The sequence below is a fragment of the Eschrichtius robustus genome, chromosome 12, assembly GCF_028021215.1.
Source record: "Eschrichtius robustus isolate mEscRob2 chromosome 12, mEscRob2.pri, whole genome shotgun sequence".
Lineage (NCBI taxonomy): Eukaryota > Metazoa > Chordata > Mammalia > Artiodactyla > Eschrichtiidae > Eschrichtius > Eschrichtius robustus.
Genome location: NC_090835.1, coordinates 21,512,042 through 21,529,748, shown reverse-complemented (window position 1 = coordinate 21,529,748; position 17,707 = coordinate 21,512,042). Strand labels below are relative to the sequence as shown.

The following is a 17,707-nucleotide window of genomic DNA, read 5'->3' as shown; positions in this document are numbered from 1 at the left end:
ATTTTATAGGGTAGTAAAACAATACGTCTTCAAAACTACTAAAATGTTAATGATACCATCACAAAATGACTGTAAGTAGATTTTTCCACTATTCAATTATGCCTAGATAACTTTGAATAGCTATAGCTTTCTCCAAATAGGAACCAAAATTTGTACAGACTTAATCGTGAAATCTGAGTGAAATAAAATTTGAGACCACAAAACTTCTAAAATTTAAATTATTTACCCTTTAGACTTCAGAGAGTGTTTTTTTTCCCAAAAGAAAAAAAATTAGTTCAAGATCTAATAACTGCAGGTTTAGTAATTTTTTTACTTGAACACAATGTCCATTTTCATGAATAGTAATTAGACGCACTGAAGATTTAAGTGTGAAAGATTTCAAAGTGTCAATATGTTACTATAATTCTTTAAATGTTCTCAATATATACAAAAACATATAAATTATAGATACAATTAGTTATATATCTACAATATATAACACCATTCTCCTTCCCTAACCATACTGACATGAGGATAAAGTAATAAATCTCTGTGCTATTCAAGGCAAAAAAGAAAAAAAAAAGACTGTAAAAAATAAATCTTTAAAGAATAGTTTTAAAAATAAAGTCCAAATACTGCACAAAATAATTTAACTGGAAATATTACTACATACTATAAAACAATTTTTTTCAATTTTTTGAATGCTAAATTCCACTTTCTAATTCTATAAAAGAATTTATTGGCTATCTGCACTTAGATATTAAATGTTTACATTCAGTTTGATGGGAATGTAATTTTCAGAAGTTAACTGAGCCTTTGTCTTAAAAGTTCATCTATTTGAGTCTTATACATATTTTTTACATCTTCAAGATCTAATCGAAGTTCTTCTGCTTCTTCTGCTTTTTCTCCATACATCTGCAGAATAGTGTTGTATCTTTGATCCAAATCCTATAAAATATATTTGTTTACAATTTTTAAATAACTGTACAGAAAATCTTTAATATTATATTTATATTATCATAAATGAGCCACCAGTAAAGACATTACAATCTAAATAAAAGTATATAGTCATCTCTCATAAAAATTAAACTCACACCTCGGTCTGTTGGAACAAAAGAATAAAAAAAACAAAATAAGCCAGATGGCTATTAATCTTAACATATCTTTTCACTAAATCTACAATTCTCCCCATATATAGCTTAATCTGTCTTTTCTCCCAATAATTTCAGCATGTTTGATGAAATTTCAGTCTCTATGGTTCACTGTGGTTTAAGTATTACCTGGCATTTACCCCCCAAGAAAAGTCAAAAGAAAATCTATTCTCATATATGGCTTAAGAGCAACTTCCAATACCAAATATGCTAATTGTGAGGATACATATAACATCAATCAATAAAATACTACTCAGATCATGCAAAAGTTCAGGATTATTAATGAGCCTTGGCCAAATGAAATCTAGTTATTTTCCTGTGCTGAGACTAAACATGATTGTGAACATTACTCTGAATGTGTGATGTGACAAGCAAGATAAGATTCATTTTTAAAGTTCTTCACTCAAATATTAATACTCTTTAATTATCAAAGAAAACACTAACATATACATACGTGTTTTATGTAAACTAAAAATAAGAGTGAAGAATACTTACTCTTAGCTGAGTTCGAAGTTTGGGTATCTCCTTCACTTTCTCTTCAAGTTCATCATTTTGATTTGTTAATTTAACTAGCTCTTCAGCCATTATGGAGCGTGTTTTTTCTAGATTGCCAATTTCTAGCTGAGAAACATTACCAGGAAGTGATTTAAATCAAAATATATCTTGTTTAATAATCCCACTAATGTAAACATATTTAATGTGCTATTTTTTAAGAAATAGGCATGTGAACGTATAACCATAAGCTAGCTCCTGGTAAAAGGAAATAGAGGCACAAAAACGGTTTCAACTTTCCTCAAAGGTATACCATTTATAGGGTTTACTATGAGAGATAAAGAACTGAAGAAAATTTAATCATCTGTTTGAAACATGCAACCCTACATTTTTCTCTAAGGAAATAGCATATATTTCAGTTATGCTAAATTACTACAAAAACCCAGAGAAATAAAAACAAACTTTAATGTAGCGCCAACCATGTAGGTCACGTTGGTAGAATCTAACATCAACTACCAAAGAGGTTCGTTTGTGCCCTTAAGCGTATCAGTGGGCTACACAAACATAACAGGTAATGAGATTATTCTGATCTATTTTCTTCCAATTCAAGGACATCTTCTTTAATACAGTAATATTTTCAACTAAAATCATATAATAAAAATAGAAGAGGAAAGTTCCACTTTCGAGTGTATCAAGTTTAACAATGAAAACAGGTAAAACGTTTTAACATTTGTCACCGCATTAAGTTTCTGAAAAGCAAGATACGATGGGAGGATACTCCACTCACCATGTTTCCTTTCATGTCTAGGATGTTATAGTTCTAACCTCTCTCATCACCTTTACTCTCTCCTCATAGGGGGAGCTGGAGCAACTTACCTAAGCGGAGAATCTGGGAAGAATAAAACGGCTATGCTCAGCTCAGCAACTTCCCTGTTTTCGTGTTTGGAAAAAGCTGCCTGCAAGGAGCTCTCTGCTCCTAGATGCCTCTAAGTCTTATCGTGGCAGGCTGTTGCACATGGGGTGGCCTACTCCAGCCAAGCATTTCCTGTGACAGTCTCCCGAATTCTGGCACTCAGAAGGCCCACTGAACTTTCATCCTTGGCTAATTTCTCCAACCAGCCTTTATCGTTAACATGTATGACTTACTTGGGGCTTCACGTGTCACTATTTCATTTTCTCAATTTGTTCAGAATGAAGGTGGAAATGAAGGGTGCTACTCATTGGGCCTCAAAATTTCATTTACTTCTACAGCACATTTAGTTCTTATAATACCTGTAAATGAGTAATTTCTCCTTCCCTTAGCTTTAGCTGAGACTGTAGATTTTCAATAATGCTTGATCCTGCTCCCATCCTTACAGCATCATAAAGATTGCTTCCATTTGCTGATACAGACATTGGTCCAAATGAGTGATCATGAAGCTCATCCTGTGTTAATTAAAGAAAGCATATATAGTTATTCAGTTACTACAGACTGTGCATAAGTGTCAAACAAAATGGTTTGGTCAATTCTTACTTTAAAATGTCTATGACTGGGGCTTCCCTGGTGGCGCAGTGGTTGAGAATCTGCCTGCCAATGCAGGGGACACGGGTTCGAGCCCTGGTCTGGGAAGATCCCACATGCCACGGAGCGACTGGGCCCGTGAGCCACAATTACTGAGCCTGCGCGTCTGGAGCCTGTGCTCCGCAACAAGAGAGGCCGCGATGGTGAGAGGCCCGCGCACCGCGATGAAGAGTGGTCCCCACTTGCCGCAACGAGAGAAAGCCCTCGCACAGAAACGAAGACTCAACACAGTCATAAATAAATAAATAAATAAATAAATAAATAAATAAATAAATAAATAAATAAATAAATAAATAAATGAACGTGAATTTCTTTAAAAAAAAAAAAAAAGTCTATGACTTTCTCAAAGGCAGAAAACCATCCCTATTTCCTCAGTGCAATTAGCACTCCCTTACAAATATGCAGATAAATTGCCTATAGAATAGCAAGATCACGGTGAGAGTCGAACTGCTATCTGCACATTCTCTTTATCATTATTCAGTCTAAGAACTAAACACGTGTAAGAAATAAAACATCACCTGAGACATAAAAGATGTTTGTAGCCCTGCCATATCAACTCCACTTATCGAACTTGAGCGTGACATTGTGGGAGTGCTAGAAACAGAAAATGGCTTCCGTTCCTTAAGGTGTAAAGAAAAAAAAATGCAGTTCAGATTAAAGAGTAAAATGATAAATAAAAAAGCAAGAAAGTTTTCTAGGATCAATGACAACAAAGATTCATTCTAATTTCCTCATAAAATGTTACAGATATCTTAAGTCTTATCAAAGGCACAATATTTAGTAATTTAAAAGGGTAGACAAACTTGGTCAAATCATCTCATTTATATTATAACAACATAATTTGGTTTATTTTTAATGGAATGAGAATGTTTTTAATGGAACAATTATATGAACTAATTGCTTCATATTATATAACATACCATCAATTAAACCTATTCTTTAGAATAAGATTACCAATGAGATTTACAAACCATAAAGTTTCTGGCTTATCCATTTTATTTTTACTGTATTTTTTTAAACCAAATAAATTCAAAAGGTAATTTCAATCAACGCACATACAGGTAGTTTTAATGTATTATGCTTACTACCGAGTATACGCCAATCCTTTAAATATAGGAAACTCACTTTAGAAAAATTACCTCCATTAACCAGAAAGAAAGTGAACAAACCAGTTTCACTCCCAAGGTGCCTATGGGCCAAATAAGGTGCATCAGTGTCAGTGAGAGACCACAAAAATTCGTTTTAAAAGGGGCAAGAGGTTCTGTCATTCAAATCCTAGAAATCACAGATGTCTTTGCATAAACTCAAACTACTTTGGATCCACTCTGAGCAGAACACTGATTATACTACTAGAATTCATCACTCTATTGATTTTAGACATAAGAAATGGTATTTATAAAGTGTAGCTAAAATTACAAAACAATTAATGATTAATCACAACAGCTACTAACCGGTTACATCAAAAAGAAAACAAAATTTAATACCTTTTCTTTTATTGCTTCTTGAGTGAAAATTGCTTTCTTCCTTTCCTGTTCAACTTTCATTTTCTCCATTTCTAACTGACTATTCAACAGTGTCTAATGGAGAGAGAGATACAGTTAGATACTTTCTGTGATACTAAGTCATCACCATAAGTCAATCTCAAAGTTTAGGAACATAAGGTATACACTCCTATTTGTTTTACTACTAAAGATCAAGTTCCAAAAGCAGAAACATCACCCATTTTATCTTGTCATCTCATTAGTTCGCTACCATCCCCAACCATTCTCTAATGGAAGTCCTAAGAGGTGAGCGAACACTAATCGAAATACCTTTTCTTTCCTTGTCTCTTCAAGTGTTCTTACATATTCACCTTTTAGGTTTTCTAATTCAACCTGGTACCTATTAAGCCAAAGGGAATTAAAACAAAAAAGATGATAGTACAGACTATTAAAAACTCACTACTTTATTAACTCCAGTTACATACTTAGTAGTCATTTTTATTATCAGCTTTATTTTCCAACTGTATTTTCCAGATGACTTGGGTTTTATTCAAAAACTGAACTACTACTTCGTGTATCTTATTTACTGGTTCCCTGGATTAAGATTTCATTTAAAAAGAGACTTTTTTTCTAAAGAGAATTTTGAATACCACCATTCTACAATATGTTCAGATCCTACAAAGGCTTATTAGGGAGGTCTATGAAAATGTCTGCAAAAGTTCATATATTTTACTTCATGAATCATTTTTACTTGACTACTTTTTTTTAAAGTAGAATTCCAAGGAAGAACTCAGAGGATAAAACCCCTAATCACAGCCTTAATATAACTTCACATAGATGGATTTTATAGCTTGTGGTTTCCAAAGAGCCCAGACATTTATTTAGAAAGACTGGAACAATGTTTAAACCCCTGTAATATAAAAATAACTCCAGTGAGTGGTCTTCAAACTATTTTGTGGTAACAGACTCCTTTAAAAAATCTGATTAAAGCAATGAATCCTTTCTCTGGAAAATGCAAATACATTCAGAACATGCCACCCAATTTCAAGAGCCTATGCAAGGTTCAATGAATCCTGGTCCTATCTTGGTATAATATCCTATTACTAATGACTCTGACTTTAAACACCAGAAATATGTATTTTCAGTTCTCAGTGCAATTAAGCTAAAAACCAACAACATATGTTTTTAAAGTGCTTTAAAATGTCATGAAACTACCAAAAATAACACTCAAGAAACATGCTCACCTATTATTTTCATCCTCTAGTTTTCTTAGCCTATTTTTCTCTGATTCTAGCTGGGCCTGAAATCTACTGTTTTCTTGTCTTAAGAGAGAATTCAGTGACTCCATGGAAGACATTTGAATTTTGTTGGCAAGAAGTTCTTCTGTGGCCGCACGTTCTCTCTCAACTGCTGCTGCCAACAAGGTCTGGGATTCACCTGATTGTAGGGTAAAAAAGAAAAATCACATTTACATATATTCAAGAGGCCAAGATACCAAGTAGATTCTGACTTCAAACTTTTAATGATGCAAATAGCCACACTTAAAACTGTAAGTACTCATTGACTAAGGCAGGTCTGCCTACAGAGACAAAAAAAATCTTAATTTATATGTGCTTTATCATTTTTTTCACCAAAATATTTTAATTTGAAAGTGGAGTCACGTATCAACAGAGTAGTGAATCAACAAACAGTGCTGGGTCAATTGGATAGTCAAAGGAAGAAAAAAAGAACCTCAAACTAACCTTCACACAGTATATGAAAATTAACTCAAATGGATCACACACTTAAGTGTAAAACAAAATATAATGAGGGGAGGGGTAAAACGGGTGAAGGGGATTAACAGGTACAAACTACCAGGTATAAAATAGGTAAGTTACAAGGATGTAATGTACAGCACAGGGAATATAGTCAATATTTTATCATAACTTTATATGAAGTATAATCTATAAAAATGTCAAATTACTGTTGTACACCTGAAACTAATATAATATTTTAAGTCAACTATACTTTAACTGAAAAAAAAAAAAAAAAATTATAAAACTTTTCGAAAAAAACAGAAGAAATCTTCAGGATCTAGGGATAGGCAAAGAGTACTTATGCTTGACACAAAGAGCGTGAGCTGTAACGAGAAAAACTGATAAACCGGACTTCTTCAAAATTTTAAACTTTTGTTCTATGTGAAAAAGATGAAAACACAAGCTACAGACTTGGAAGAAATAAATGCAAACCATGTTATCTAAGACTAGCATCTAGAATACATAAAGAAGTCTCAAAACTCACCAGTGAAAATACAAACAATCCAATTAGAAAATGGGCAAAAGACATAAACATTTCACCGAAGAGGATGTACAAATGGAAAATAAGCACATAAACTGACATTCACCATCTTTCATGAGGAACATGCAAATTAAAATCATAATAAGGCGTCACTACACACCTGTCTGAATGACTAAAAGAAAAAATAGGGACAACACTGAAAGAAAATGATGGCAAGGATGCAGAGAAACTGGATTATTCTCATAGATACAGCCACTTTGGAAAACAATTTGGCATTTTCTTAAAAAACTAAACATGCACCTACCCATACAACCCAGCAAATGCACACTTGGGCATTTATCCAGAGAAATGAAAAATTAAGTTCACACTAAAACCTGTACATGAATGTTCACAGCAGCTTTATCCATACAAAGTCTAGATCCAGCCCAGACATTCTTCGTCAGGTACGTTTAAACAAGATGTGCTACATACATGGAAAAACACTCAGCAGGGACTTCTCTGGTGGTCCAGTAGGTAAGACTCCGTGCTCCCAATGCAGGGGGCACAGGTTCGATCCCTGGTCAGGGAACTAGATCCCGCATGCATGCCGCAACTAAGCGTCCACATGCCACAACTATGAAGTCCACGTGCTGCAACTAAGAAGCCCTCATGCCACAACTAAGACCCAGTGCAGCCAAAATAAATAAATAAATATTTTTTTTTAAAAAAGAAAAACAGTCAGCAATAAAGACTAAATCATTGATACACACAAGAACTTGTATGAATCTCCAGGAAATTACACTGAGCAAAAAAAGCCAATCCCCAAAATGTCACATGTTATATACAATTCTATTTACATAAAAAAAAATTTTTTTTTTTTTGACAGTGCCATGCGGCATGTGGGATCTTAGCTCCCCAACCAGGGATCAAACCCGTGTCCCCTGCAATGGAAGCACGGAGTCTTAACCACTGGACTGCCAGGGAAGTTCCGCATTTACATGACATTTTGAAATTCCAAAATTTTAGAAGTGGAGGATTAGTGGTTGCCAGGGATTTGAGACAGGGAGGGAGGGCCATGAGGGCGCTAAGTATGATTTTAAAGGGCAAAATGAGGGATCTTTGTGGTGTTAGAACTATTCAATATCTTGACTGTAGTGATGGATACATGAACCTACACAAGTGGTAAACTTGTATGAAACTTAATACGCACAAAGACACATATACATACATACACACAAATGAGTACCAGTAAAACTGGGGAAATCACAATAAAATCAGAAGGTTGTTTCAAAGTCAGTACCTTGATTGTGATATTCTACTATAATTTTGCAAAGTGTTAACATATGGATATTGGGGAAAGCATGCAAGGGACCATTCTATATCATTTCTTATAACTGCATATGAATCTACAGTTGGCTCAATTGACAATTACAATTAAAATAAAAGGACTAGTGGATAACATTCTGAGATTTAACAAAGGCAAGAATTTTCATATTTTTTCGCCACCAAAGTAGACCTAATAATATCTCTATTTTACATTATAAATTGTGTTCTATACTGTATCTATGCTCTTGTTTATAGCATTATACAGTACGTCTGTCCTGTGGCTTTGCCTACATTCCAGCACAATACCACATATCCCTGAGGCTGTGTAGGCTCCAGTTTAAAAGCTACAAAAATAATGGCTTCTTGCTTTCATTTTATTGCTAAATATTTGTTTCAGAAGGTGTCATTTTCAGATATCTCATATTTCACAACAAATGGGTCTCAAAAAGTGGTCCAAGATAAATGATAGACCTAAAATTAATACCTAGAAATTAAACAATATATGAAGGTTCATCTGTTCAGTGATCCTTCTTTTTGAGCGGATAAGTCTATTTCCAGACAAAATCTTACATGGAGCTACAAGGGGCAAAAAAAAAAAAAAAAAAAAAGATAAAGGAGGCACTACTTTCATTAAAGCAGCCTGGAAGGAGCCCAGCAGCTTACTTATCAAGCTTCCCTCTCACCATGACAGCCAGCCCTAAGACATACAAGGGATCTACTGAATACTGTTTGAAAGCCACTGATCTAGTTCACCCCTCATGATTTTCAGGGTGTAGTCCAGAGAAGGTAAGTGTCTTGCTCCAGACTGTCTGACTGGGTGATTCAAAACATAACATAAAAACCCTGAGTCCAAGTCTCCTGACACCCATTCACGTCTGCTTTTATCACTACACCACGATGTCTCTCAAGTTACAGTTAATTTTAGGCATAGAATGGACACAGGAATTTTTCTCCATTCGCTAGCTTCTGGGATATCTAATATGTACATATTCTGTGCTTGAGTAAGTATCGTAGAAGAATAATTTTCTTTTTATTAACAGCACAGAAGGGCAACCTAGAGCATTTCTGTAAAGAAGCAAAATATGGAATCTTAAGACTCCACAGCATCTGTCTACTAGAATTTGACCTTAATCTAACTTAGACCTATCTCTGCTCTTCGAATTCTACCACTGACTAGAATCATATCCGATCTCTACTTCCTACACTACTGTAGACAAGCTAGAACGAGGTCAGACTTCGCAATGGACAAGAAAACAGTTGAGCACAATAGTTTGTAAAAATAAATGTAAGAATGACATGGAAGTATTTTAGACAGTACCAGACACATCGTGTAAGGAATGTTTTGAAAGAGTCAATTAAGGTATTAGAAAATAAATGTAAAAGAGGAGAGGAGGTAAAAATCTACAAGTTAGACACAAAATGAAACCATGAGATCAAGTGAATTTCAATTTCATACCATTACCCTAACTCTAAAACGAGACAGAAGGGCTTCTACATTGAGCTTAAGAACTAAAGCGGTTACCAAGTCTATCAGAAAGATTCTTCTCTAACGTCTCCCATGATGACGTCTGGGACCCTAGAGTTGCTTGCAAATTTTCTATCTGTCGAAGCAATGGTCTTGTTGTTGATGAAACACTTTGACTCAGTTCTTGGTTTCGATTCTCTGCTTCCTGGAGTCTCTGAATCATGACATTCTTAAGTCATTACTACTGACAGCAATAAAAACACTAAAAATGCTAGCAAAGAAACTTTATGAGAGATTTCTGGGAAAAAGTATTTCTCCAAGATAAAATGATTTTTTATTAAAATATTTTCTAACTATTCAATCCTTAAGTTACAGTTAAGTTGCACAACAGAGTAAATAAATGCTTCTTTACAGAGCATTTCTAAGATAAAGACAGCCTTTGAATACCTTAAGATAATAAAGAGTATCATCCAAACCTCCCAGTAGTTGCCTCCTCATCCAAATATTTCTAAGTATTTATAAAATCAGAAAGATCAATCTGAGGGGCATTTTCTTCCCCTTTTCCTGTACATGTTCATTGACTGAAATTAACAGAGTAGTAGCATAAAAACTAGGCATTGCTTATCTGCCCCACAGTAATCAGAGACTGATAATAATTAATAAATCGGCCATTACAAATGAAAAAACAATACTGAATATACTACATATCTATCATGATAAAATTATTTTCTAGAAAACAAAATTAGGGCTTTTCTTTTACATTTTTAAGGTGCCCACTCTGATTTTATCCACATAAGCCACAAAAATACAGCAAATGATAAGTATGGGAGTAATCTCCTCAACTCTAAGAACATCACCCCACTGAGTCATTTTTTATTTCTTGAAAAACGCATCTCAGATTTGTGTTTAGGGAAACTCTGACAGTACCTGCTGGAGTTCACTGATCTCATGACGTAAATAATCCTCTTTTCTGGCAGCTGCTTGCTCTGCACGTTGCAGTGCCAGCCTAAGGTCCCCCACCTGTATTAGGAGAACCAACAACACTATCACAACCAACATAACAATATTATCTATAACTTCCTGCTAACTACAAACTTTGTATTGTGTTGGCTTACTGTTCATGTATAATACTCTTTACTATCCAATGAGCTTTTACGTATGATTACCACACATCCCATTCTTCAGGCAATCCCCGAACCATATGTATTCAATATGTACTTAGGAAAGCTCAATAAGGCACACACACACACACACACACAAAGCATATAAATATGTACAAGGCCCAGCCACTGCCATACAATATAGGAGGAAAGACAATGCATCCATAAACGTTTGCAATGTAAGGCAGAATGTGATAGGAGCTATATGAGCTATAAAAACTAGCTGCTATATTCATACACAGCTGCACAGGTTGTAAACTGCTACAGCCTTTTTGGAAAGCGTTATGGCAACATAATCGTCAAACTTCTTACATTCTTTCATCTGATCGTCCTAGTCCTGAGAATTTACTCTATGGAAGCAGATCTGTAAACATACAAAGATGTTCTCTACACTGTTAGCTAGACTAACAAAAACAAACAAAACAAGAAATATTGTTAATATCTATTAGCAGTAATTTATTTTTGCAAATGTGTATACAACATGAATATACCCAATAAAAATTAAAATGAACATAAAAAACATGCAGAAATGTACAACTTAATCTTAAATGAAAAAACTATAAAATAATATATATATATATCAATTATAAAAAATACGTACATGGAGATAAGGACAAGAAGTTAATACACAAAACTGGCAGGACTTGTAAAAGGTGATGATTTTTTGAATGGTAACCCCACATACTCTCTATCTCCCATTCCCCCAATTTTTCGTTATTACGTTTGAGTATTTTTAATTTAAAATATTAATATTTTATCTATCCCAGTGAGGGAGTGGCAGAAGCACAGGGGGTGTATGGACCATGGTGTAATTTACAACAGCAAAATATCGGAAACAACCCAAATATCCATTAATAGGAACTGACTGAATGGTATATTCACACAATGATATACTATAAAACTATAAAAAGGAATTTTTTAAAAAGCTCTATGCTCTACCATGGAATGATCACCAGGATGTTTTATTAGGTAAGTAAAGCAAGCTGTAAAACAGTATGAATAGTAAACTATATTTTATGTAGGAAGGATGAGAGAGATACTAACAAATGTGTGTGTAAGTGTAGGTGTGTATATATATGTGGGGGGTATATAAGTAAATGTAGATATGTATGTTTTCTTGCATTTACAAATAGAAACACTAATAAAATGGTTATTTACAGGCAAAGAAAGGGAATAGGGAGGGGCTAAGTTGGAAGCAAATGTTATCTTAATATATTTTGTTATACAGCTTTCACACTTTGGAATCATGTAAATGTTTTACATATCCCTGTGAAATTAAATCAAAAGTGCATTGAGGTCAATGAGGGAAGAATAGTCTTTTCCACAAGTAGTGCTGGAACAATTTGATATTCACATGTAAAAGACCTAAATGTGAGAACTAAGATTATAAAAACTGTAGAAAGAAACAGGTGAAAACCTGCATGATGTTGAATTAGGCAACAGTCTCTTAAATGTGATGCCCAAAGCACAAGCAACAAAAGAAAAAATAGGTAAGCTGGACTTCAACAAAATTTATTGAACTTTTGTGTATCAAAGGACACTATGAAGAAAGTGAAAGACAACCTACAGAATGGGAGAAAATATTTTCAAATCCTACATTTGATAAGGGTCTAGTAGGCAGAATTTTAAAGAACTCTTACAAATGAACAATAAAAAGATAATAAAAAAATGGGCAAAGAATTTAAACATTTGAATAAATTTCTCCAAAGGAGATACATAAATGGTCAATAAGCACATAAAAAGATGCTCAACATCATTAATCATTAAGGGAATGTAAATCAATACCACAGTCAGATACCATTTTACACCCCTAAAAGGGCTATAATGGAAAAAAAAAAAAAAAAAAAAGACAATGACAAATACTGGCAAGAATGTAGAGAAACTGAAACCCTCATATATGGTTGGTGGGAACATAAAATGGTTCAGCAGCTGTGGAAAAGTTTGAGTTCCTGAAAAAGTTAAACATAGGATTACCATACGACCCGAGGGTATGTATCTAAGAGAATTTAAAATATGTGTTCACACAAAAATTTGTAAATTAATGTTTATAGCAGCATTATTCATAATAACCAAAATGTGTAAAGACTTCTGGGTATATATCCAAAGGAAATGAAAACTCTAATTTGAAAAGATACAGGCACCCCAATGTTCATAGCAGCATTATTTACAATAGCCAAGATATGGAAGCAACCTAAGTGTCCATCAACAGATGAATGGAGATATATACATACATACATATATATATATATGGTGTGTGTGTATACATACAAAGTATATGGTATATATATATAGTGGAATATTACTCAGCCATAAAAAAAAGACTCAAATTTTGCCATGTGCAACAACATGGATGATTAGTAACATAAGTCAGAGAACAACAAATACTGTATAATATCATTTATATGTGGAATCTAAAAAATATAACAAACTAGTAAATATAACAAAAAAGAAACACTCAGATTTAGAGAACAAACTAGTGGTTATCAGAGGGAAGAGAGAAGTGGGGAGGAGAAAATTAGAAGTAGGGGACTAAGAGGTACAAACTACTATGTATAAAATAAATAAGCTACAAGGATATATTGTACAACACAGGGAATATAGCCAATATTTGATAATAACTAAAAATGGAGTATAACCTTTAAAAATTGTGAATTATTACATTGTACACCTGAAATGTATATAATATTGTACATCAGTCTACACCTCAGTAAAAATAAATAAAATTTAAAAGTGTAAATAACCCAAATATCTATCAAATGATGATTTTATAAGACAAAGCCTGACAAATGTTGGTTTTCTTCCTTCATTTGAGGTCCATGGACTCCCACAGACGCTATGAATGAACTCAGGAGTTAAACAGATTCTCCTGAAATTATATGCAATGTTTAGCATTTATCTGCATTCATGCATTTCCCTGGTAAGAACATCCCTAGATTTCATAGTGTTCTCAAATAAGTCTGAAATTCCCCCCCCAAAAATAAGCAATACTGGTATAATGTAAGCATCACTTTAACAACAGTTTAAAAAACACACAATTGATTAAGCTTGGCACAATCCAGTATTCTTAGAAAATGAGCCCAACAGGATTTATAAGCCCAACAGGATTATAAAGAAAATGTTAACACATGTGCCACTACATAAGGTTTGATTCAAATTAACAGATTCTTTATTTTGAAGAAGGACAAACAAAGATTTTAAAGACTAATTTTTCATCTAATGCTTACTTGAATCACTAATGTTTCTTGCTGCTGACGGGCTTCTTCTTGGGCCTTCTCCAGTGCTGCAGAAAGTTCTTCTTTAGCTCTCGTTTCACGACTTAGAGCAGCTTCCTGGGCTTCGCTATCCTTTGCAGCATTGGCTTTGTGGAGATCAGTAAGTTCTCTTAAAAAATTAAATAGATAATTTTTAAGTTAAAATAATATAGTTAATTACATGACCAAATTAATGAAGTTTCCATGTAGATTTCCATGAGATCTACAGAATGAGGAAGAGTTCACCACATAATAAACAGTGACTACAGTGAGGACTCTGTTGAACTTGCTTTAACCACTCACAAGTTCATATATAGGTAAGTTTATAAATGTTACTAGTGATCAGATGATAGAAAAAGTGTTTCTTCAACATCCTGCTCTGATAACTGATTTTAAACGAGTTGCACATTTGTTCATTTTCTTACTTGTATGCACTATCAAGAGCAGTCTGAATACTTCGGTTCTTTTCTTCAAGCTCATTCATGTCTACTTGAAGTCGGCCAAGATCCTTCTCTTGGCGTTCTACCACAGAATTTAGTTTCTTAATATTTTCTCTATGTTGTTTCTCAACCTCTTCTTTGCCATCAAGGACCTATATTATAAAAACAAAGGTATTTTTCAATAAAAAACACCACAGGAAATAATTGTATTCCACGAATCTCAAGTATTATAATAACGAAGAAGAATCTTAACATTTACTTCTTTTTTTTTTTTTTTTTTTGGTCACGCCACAGGGTATGTGATATCTTAGTTCCCTGACTGGGGACCAAACCGGCGCCCCCTGCAGTGGAAGCATGGCAGCTTAACCACTGGATTGCCAAGGAAGTCCCAACATTCACTATAAAATTGCTTGAAAAATTCTTCCCAAATGATATACCTCAATAAATCATCCCAAATGTTTTATAAACCATGGCCATATGTTCATATTGGAAGTAATAACAATATATATATGCAGAGAAAGGTTAATATTCACCTGTTTTAAATGTTGTAACTCTTCTTCTAACTCTTTAACTTTTTTGTTCAGCTTTGCAATAATATTTTCATTTTCTCTGTCTTTAGCTCTTAATTTCTTAATGATGTTAGAATTATGCAGCTGCTGTTTTGAAAGTTTTTCTCCTGGCAATGGCAAAAAAGTATAAATTCAAATAATGATGATTCTCTAAGAATGTGAACAGAATGTTTTAACTAACCAGTGACATAAAATGACAGAATATTTGAAAAATCACAATGCTGTAACAGTCAATGTTAAACTGATTTGGACAGCATAAGCCATGAATGCTAAAATTACTAGGTAGAAGGATGGTGTGGGAACAGGATATTTACAGTCTTAAAGAATCACTCCCACATATTATAAATTACAAAGGGAAAAAATGTGCTCTTACAATAGAGAAACCTGGTCACCATCTTAACCAAACATTCAGTTTTGACATCACTAATTGTGCTACAGCCTGACATGTGTCCACTGATGTGATGGAGTGGTAGGTGCACAATATCACCTATTATATTTCTTACTAGAAATCTGATCTGAATCTAATCATGAAGAAAGTGACAAATTCCTGAACATGGGGCATTCAATGGGACAACTGGACTCTACAAAATCTTTGATATCATGAAAAAGATATCCTAGATTGCTGGAAGACTAAAAGAACATAATGGCCAAATGCAATGAACAAACTTTGATTGGATCTTGGGGCAGAACAAATAACCAGGTATGAGAGTTATTTTTAGAGACAATTGAGGTAAATGATGCAATACGTGCTGGAATACACTTCCGAATTAATTTTCTTAGGTGTGATTATGATGTTGTGCTTGTCAAGAAAAAATGTACTTGTCCTTGAGAGATGCAGACTGAAGAATTGAGGAGTAGACTACAGAGTCAATGCAATTCCTATCAAAATTCCAACAGCATTTTTCACAAAAATAGAAACAACAACCCTAAAAGTCATATGGAACTGCAAAAGACCTCAAATAGCTGAAGTAAACCTGAGCAAGAACAAAGCTGGAGGTATCACATTTCCTTATTTCAAAACATATTACTAAGCTATAGTAATCAACACTATGGTACTGGCATAAAAACAAATATACAGGCCAGTGGAACAAAATGGAGAGCCCAGAAATAATCCACGTATTTACAGACAAGTGATCTTCAACAAGGATGCCAAGAACACACAATGAGGAAAGGACAGTCTCATCAATAAACGGTACTGGGATATGCATACTCAGAAAAATGAAATGGTACCCCATCACACATCATATACAAAAATCAACTCAAAATAGATTAAAGACTTAAATGTAAGATCTGAAACGGTAAAAGTATTAGAAGAAAACATAAGGGAAAAGTTTTCTGACATAAGTCTTGGGAATTATTTTTTGGATATGATCCCAAAAGCATAGGCTACAAAAGCAAAAACAGACATATGAGATTGCATCAAACTAAAAAACTACTGCACAGCAAAGGAAACAACAAAGTGAAGAGACAGTATGAAGAATGGAAGAAAATATGTGCAAACTATACACTAATAAGGGATTCATATCCAAAATATGTAAGAAATCACAGAACTTGATAACAAAAAAATTAAGCCAATTTTGAAAATGGGCTAAAGACATGAATAGGCATTTCTCAAAAAAGGTATACAAATGGGCAACAGGTATACAAAAAGGTGCTCAACATCACTAACCATCAGGGAAATGCAAATCAACACTAAAATGAGATGTCACCTCACACCTGTTGGGACAGCCATTATCAAAAAGACAAAAGATAAATACGGGAGAGGATGTGAAGAGAACCCTTGTGTACTAGTGGTGGCAATGTAAATTGGTACAGCCACTATGGATAACAGTATGAAGACTCCTCAAAAAATTAAAAATAGAACCATCATATGATCCACCGATCCCACTTCTGAATATATATATCCAAAAGTAATGAAATCAGTATCTCAAAGAGATATCTGCACCCCTGTTCACTGCAGCCTTATTTACAATAGCCCAGGTATGGAAACAATCTAAGTTTCCGTCAATGGATAAATGGATAAAGAAAATGTGATACAGACAGATATATATACATACATATAGACATATAGGTAAGATATAAATATAGATATAGATATAAATAAAATATTATTTAGCTTTAAAAAAAAATCTTGCCATTTGTGAGAACATGGATGAACCTAGAGGATGAAATAAACCAGACACAAATATGGCATGATCTCATTTATATGTGGAATATAAAAACGTTGAATTTGTAGAAGCAGAGAACAGAATGGTGGTTACCAAGGGCTAGTGGGTGGCGGAAATGGGGAGATGTTGGTCAAGGGGTACAAAGTTTCAATTATGTAAGATGAGTATGTTCTACAGATCTAATGTACAGCATGATGGCTAAAGTTAATAATACTGTATGGTACACCTATAACTTGCTAAGAAGAGTGGATCTTAAAAGTGTTCTCATCACAGACACAAAGTGTGTGAAGTGACTGCTATATTAATTAGCTTGATTGTGGTAATCATTTCATAATATATACATATATAAAAAATCACACTGTACACCTTAAATACATACAACTTTTATTTCTCAATTATACCTCAACA

At 33.9% G+C, this 17,707-nt stretch overlaps 1 protein-coding gene across 1 annotated transcript in view; it reads right to left on the bottom strand.

The window, feature by feature from the left end:
- Positions 1-17,707, bottom strand: part of TMF1 (TATA element modulatory factor 1) — a 28,894-nt gene continuing 11,187 nt past the window's right edge. The window contains exons 6-17 of the mRNA XM_068559451.1: positions 15,096-15,238; positions 14,548-14,714; positions 14,096-14,252; positions 10,639-10,731; positions 9,769-9,925; positions 5,909-6,101; positions 4,995-5,064; positions 4,668-4,760; positions 3,702-3,803; positions 2,895-3,047; positions 1,626-1,751; positions 1-927 (exon numbers count right to left, since the gene is read on the bottom strand). Coding sequence (XP_068415552.1) covers positions 784-927; positions 1,626-1,751; positions 2,895-3,047; positions 3,702-3,803; positions 4,668-4,760; positions 4,995-5,064; positions 5,909-6,101; positions 9,769-9,925; positions 10,639-10,731; positions 14,096-14,252; positions 14,548-14,714; positions 15,096-15,238 — 1,598 coding nt within the window. The 3' untranslated portion in view covers positions 1-783. The remainder of the gene's footprint in view (positions 928-1,625; positions 1,752-2,894; positions 3,048-3,701; positions 3,804-4,667; positions 4,761-4,994; positions 5,065-5,908; positions 6,102-9,768; positions 9,926-10,638; positions 10,732-14,095; positions 14,253-14,547; positions 14,715-15,095; positions 15,239-17,707) is intronic.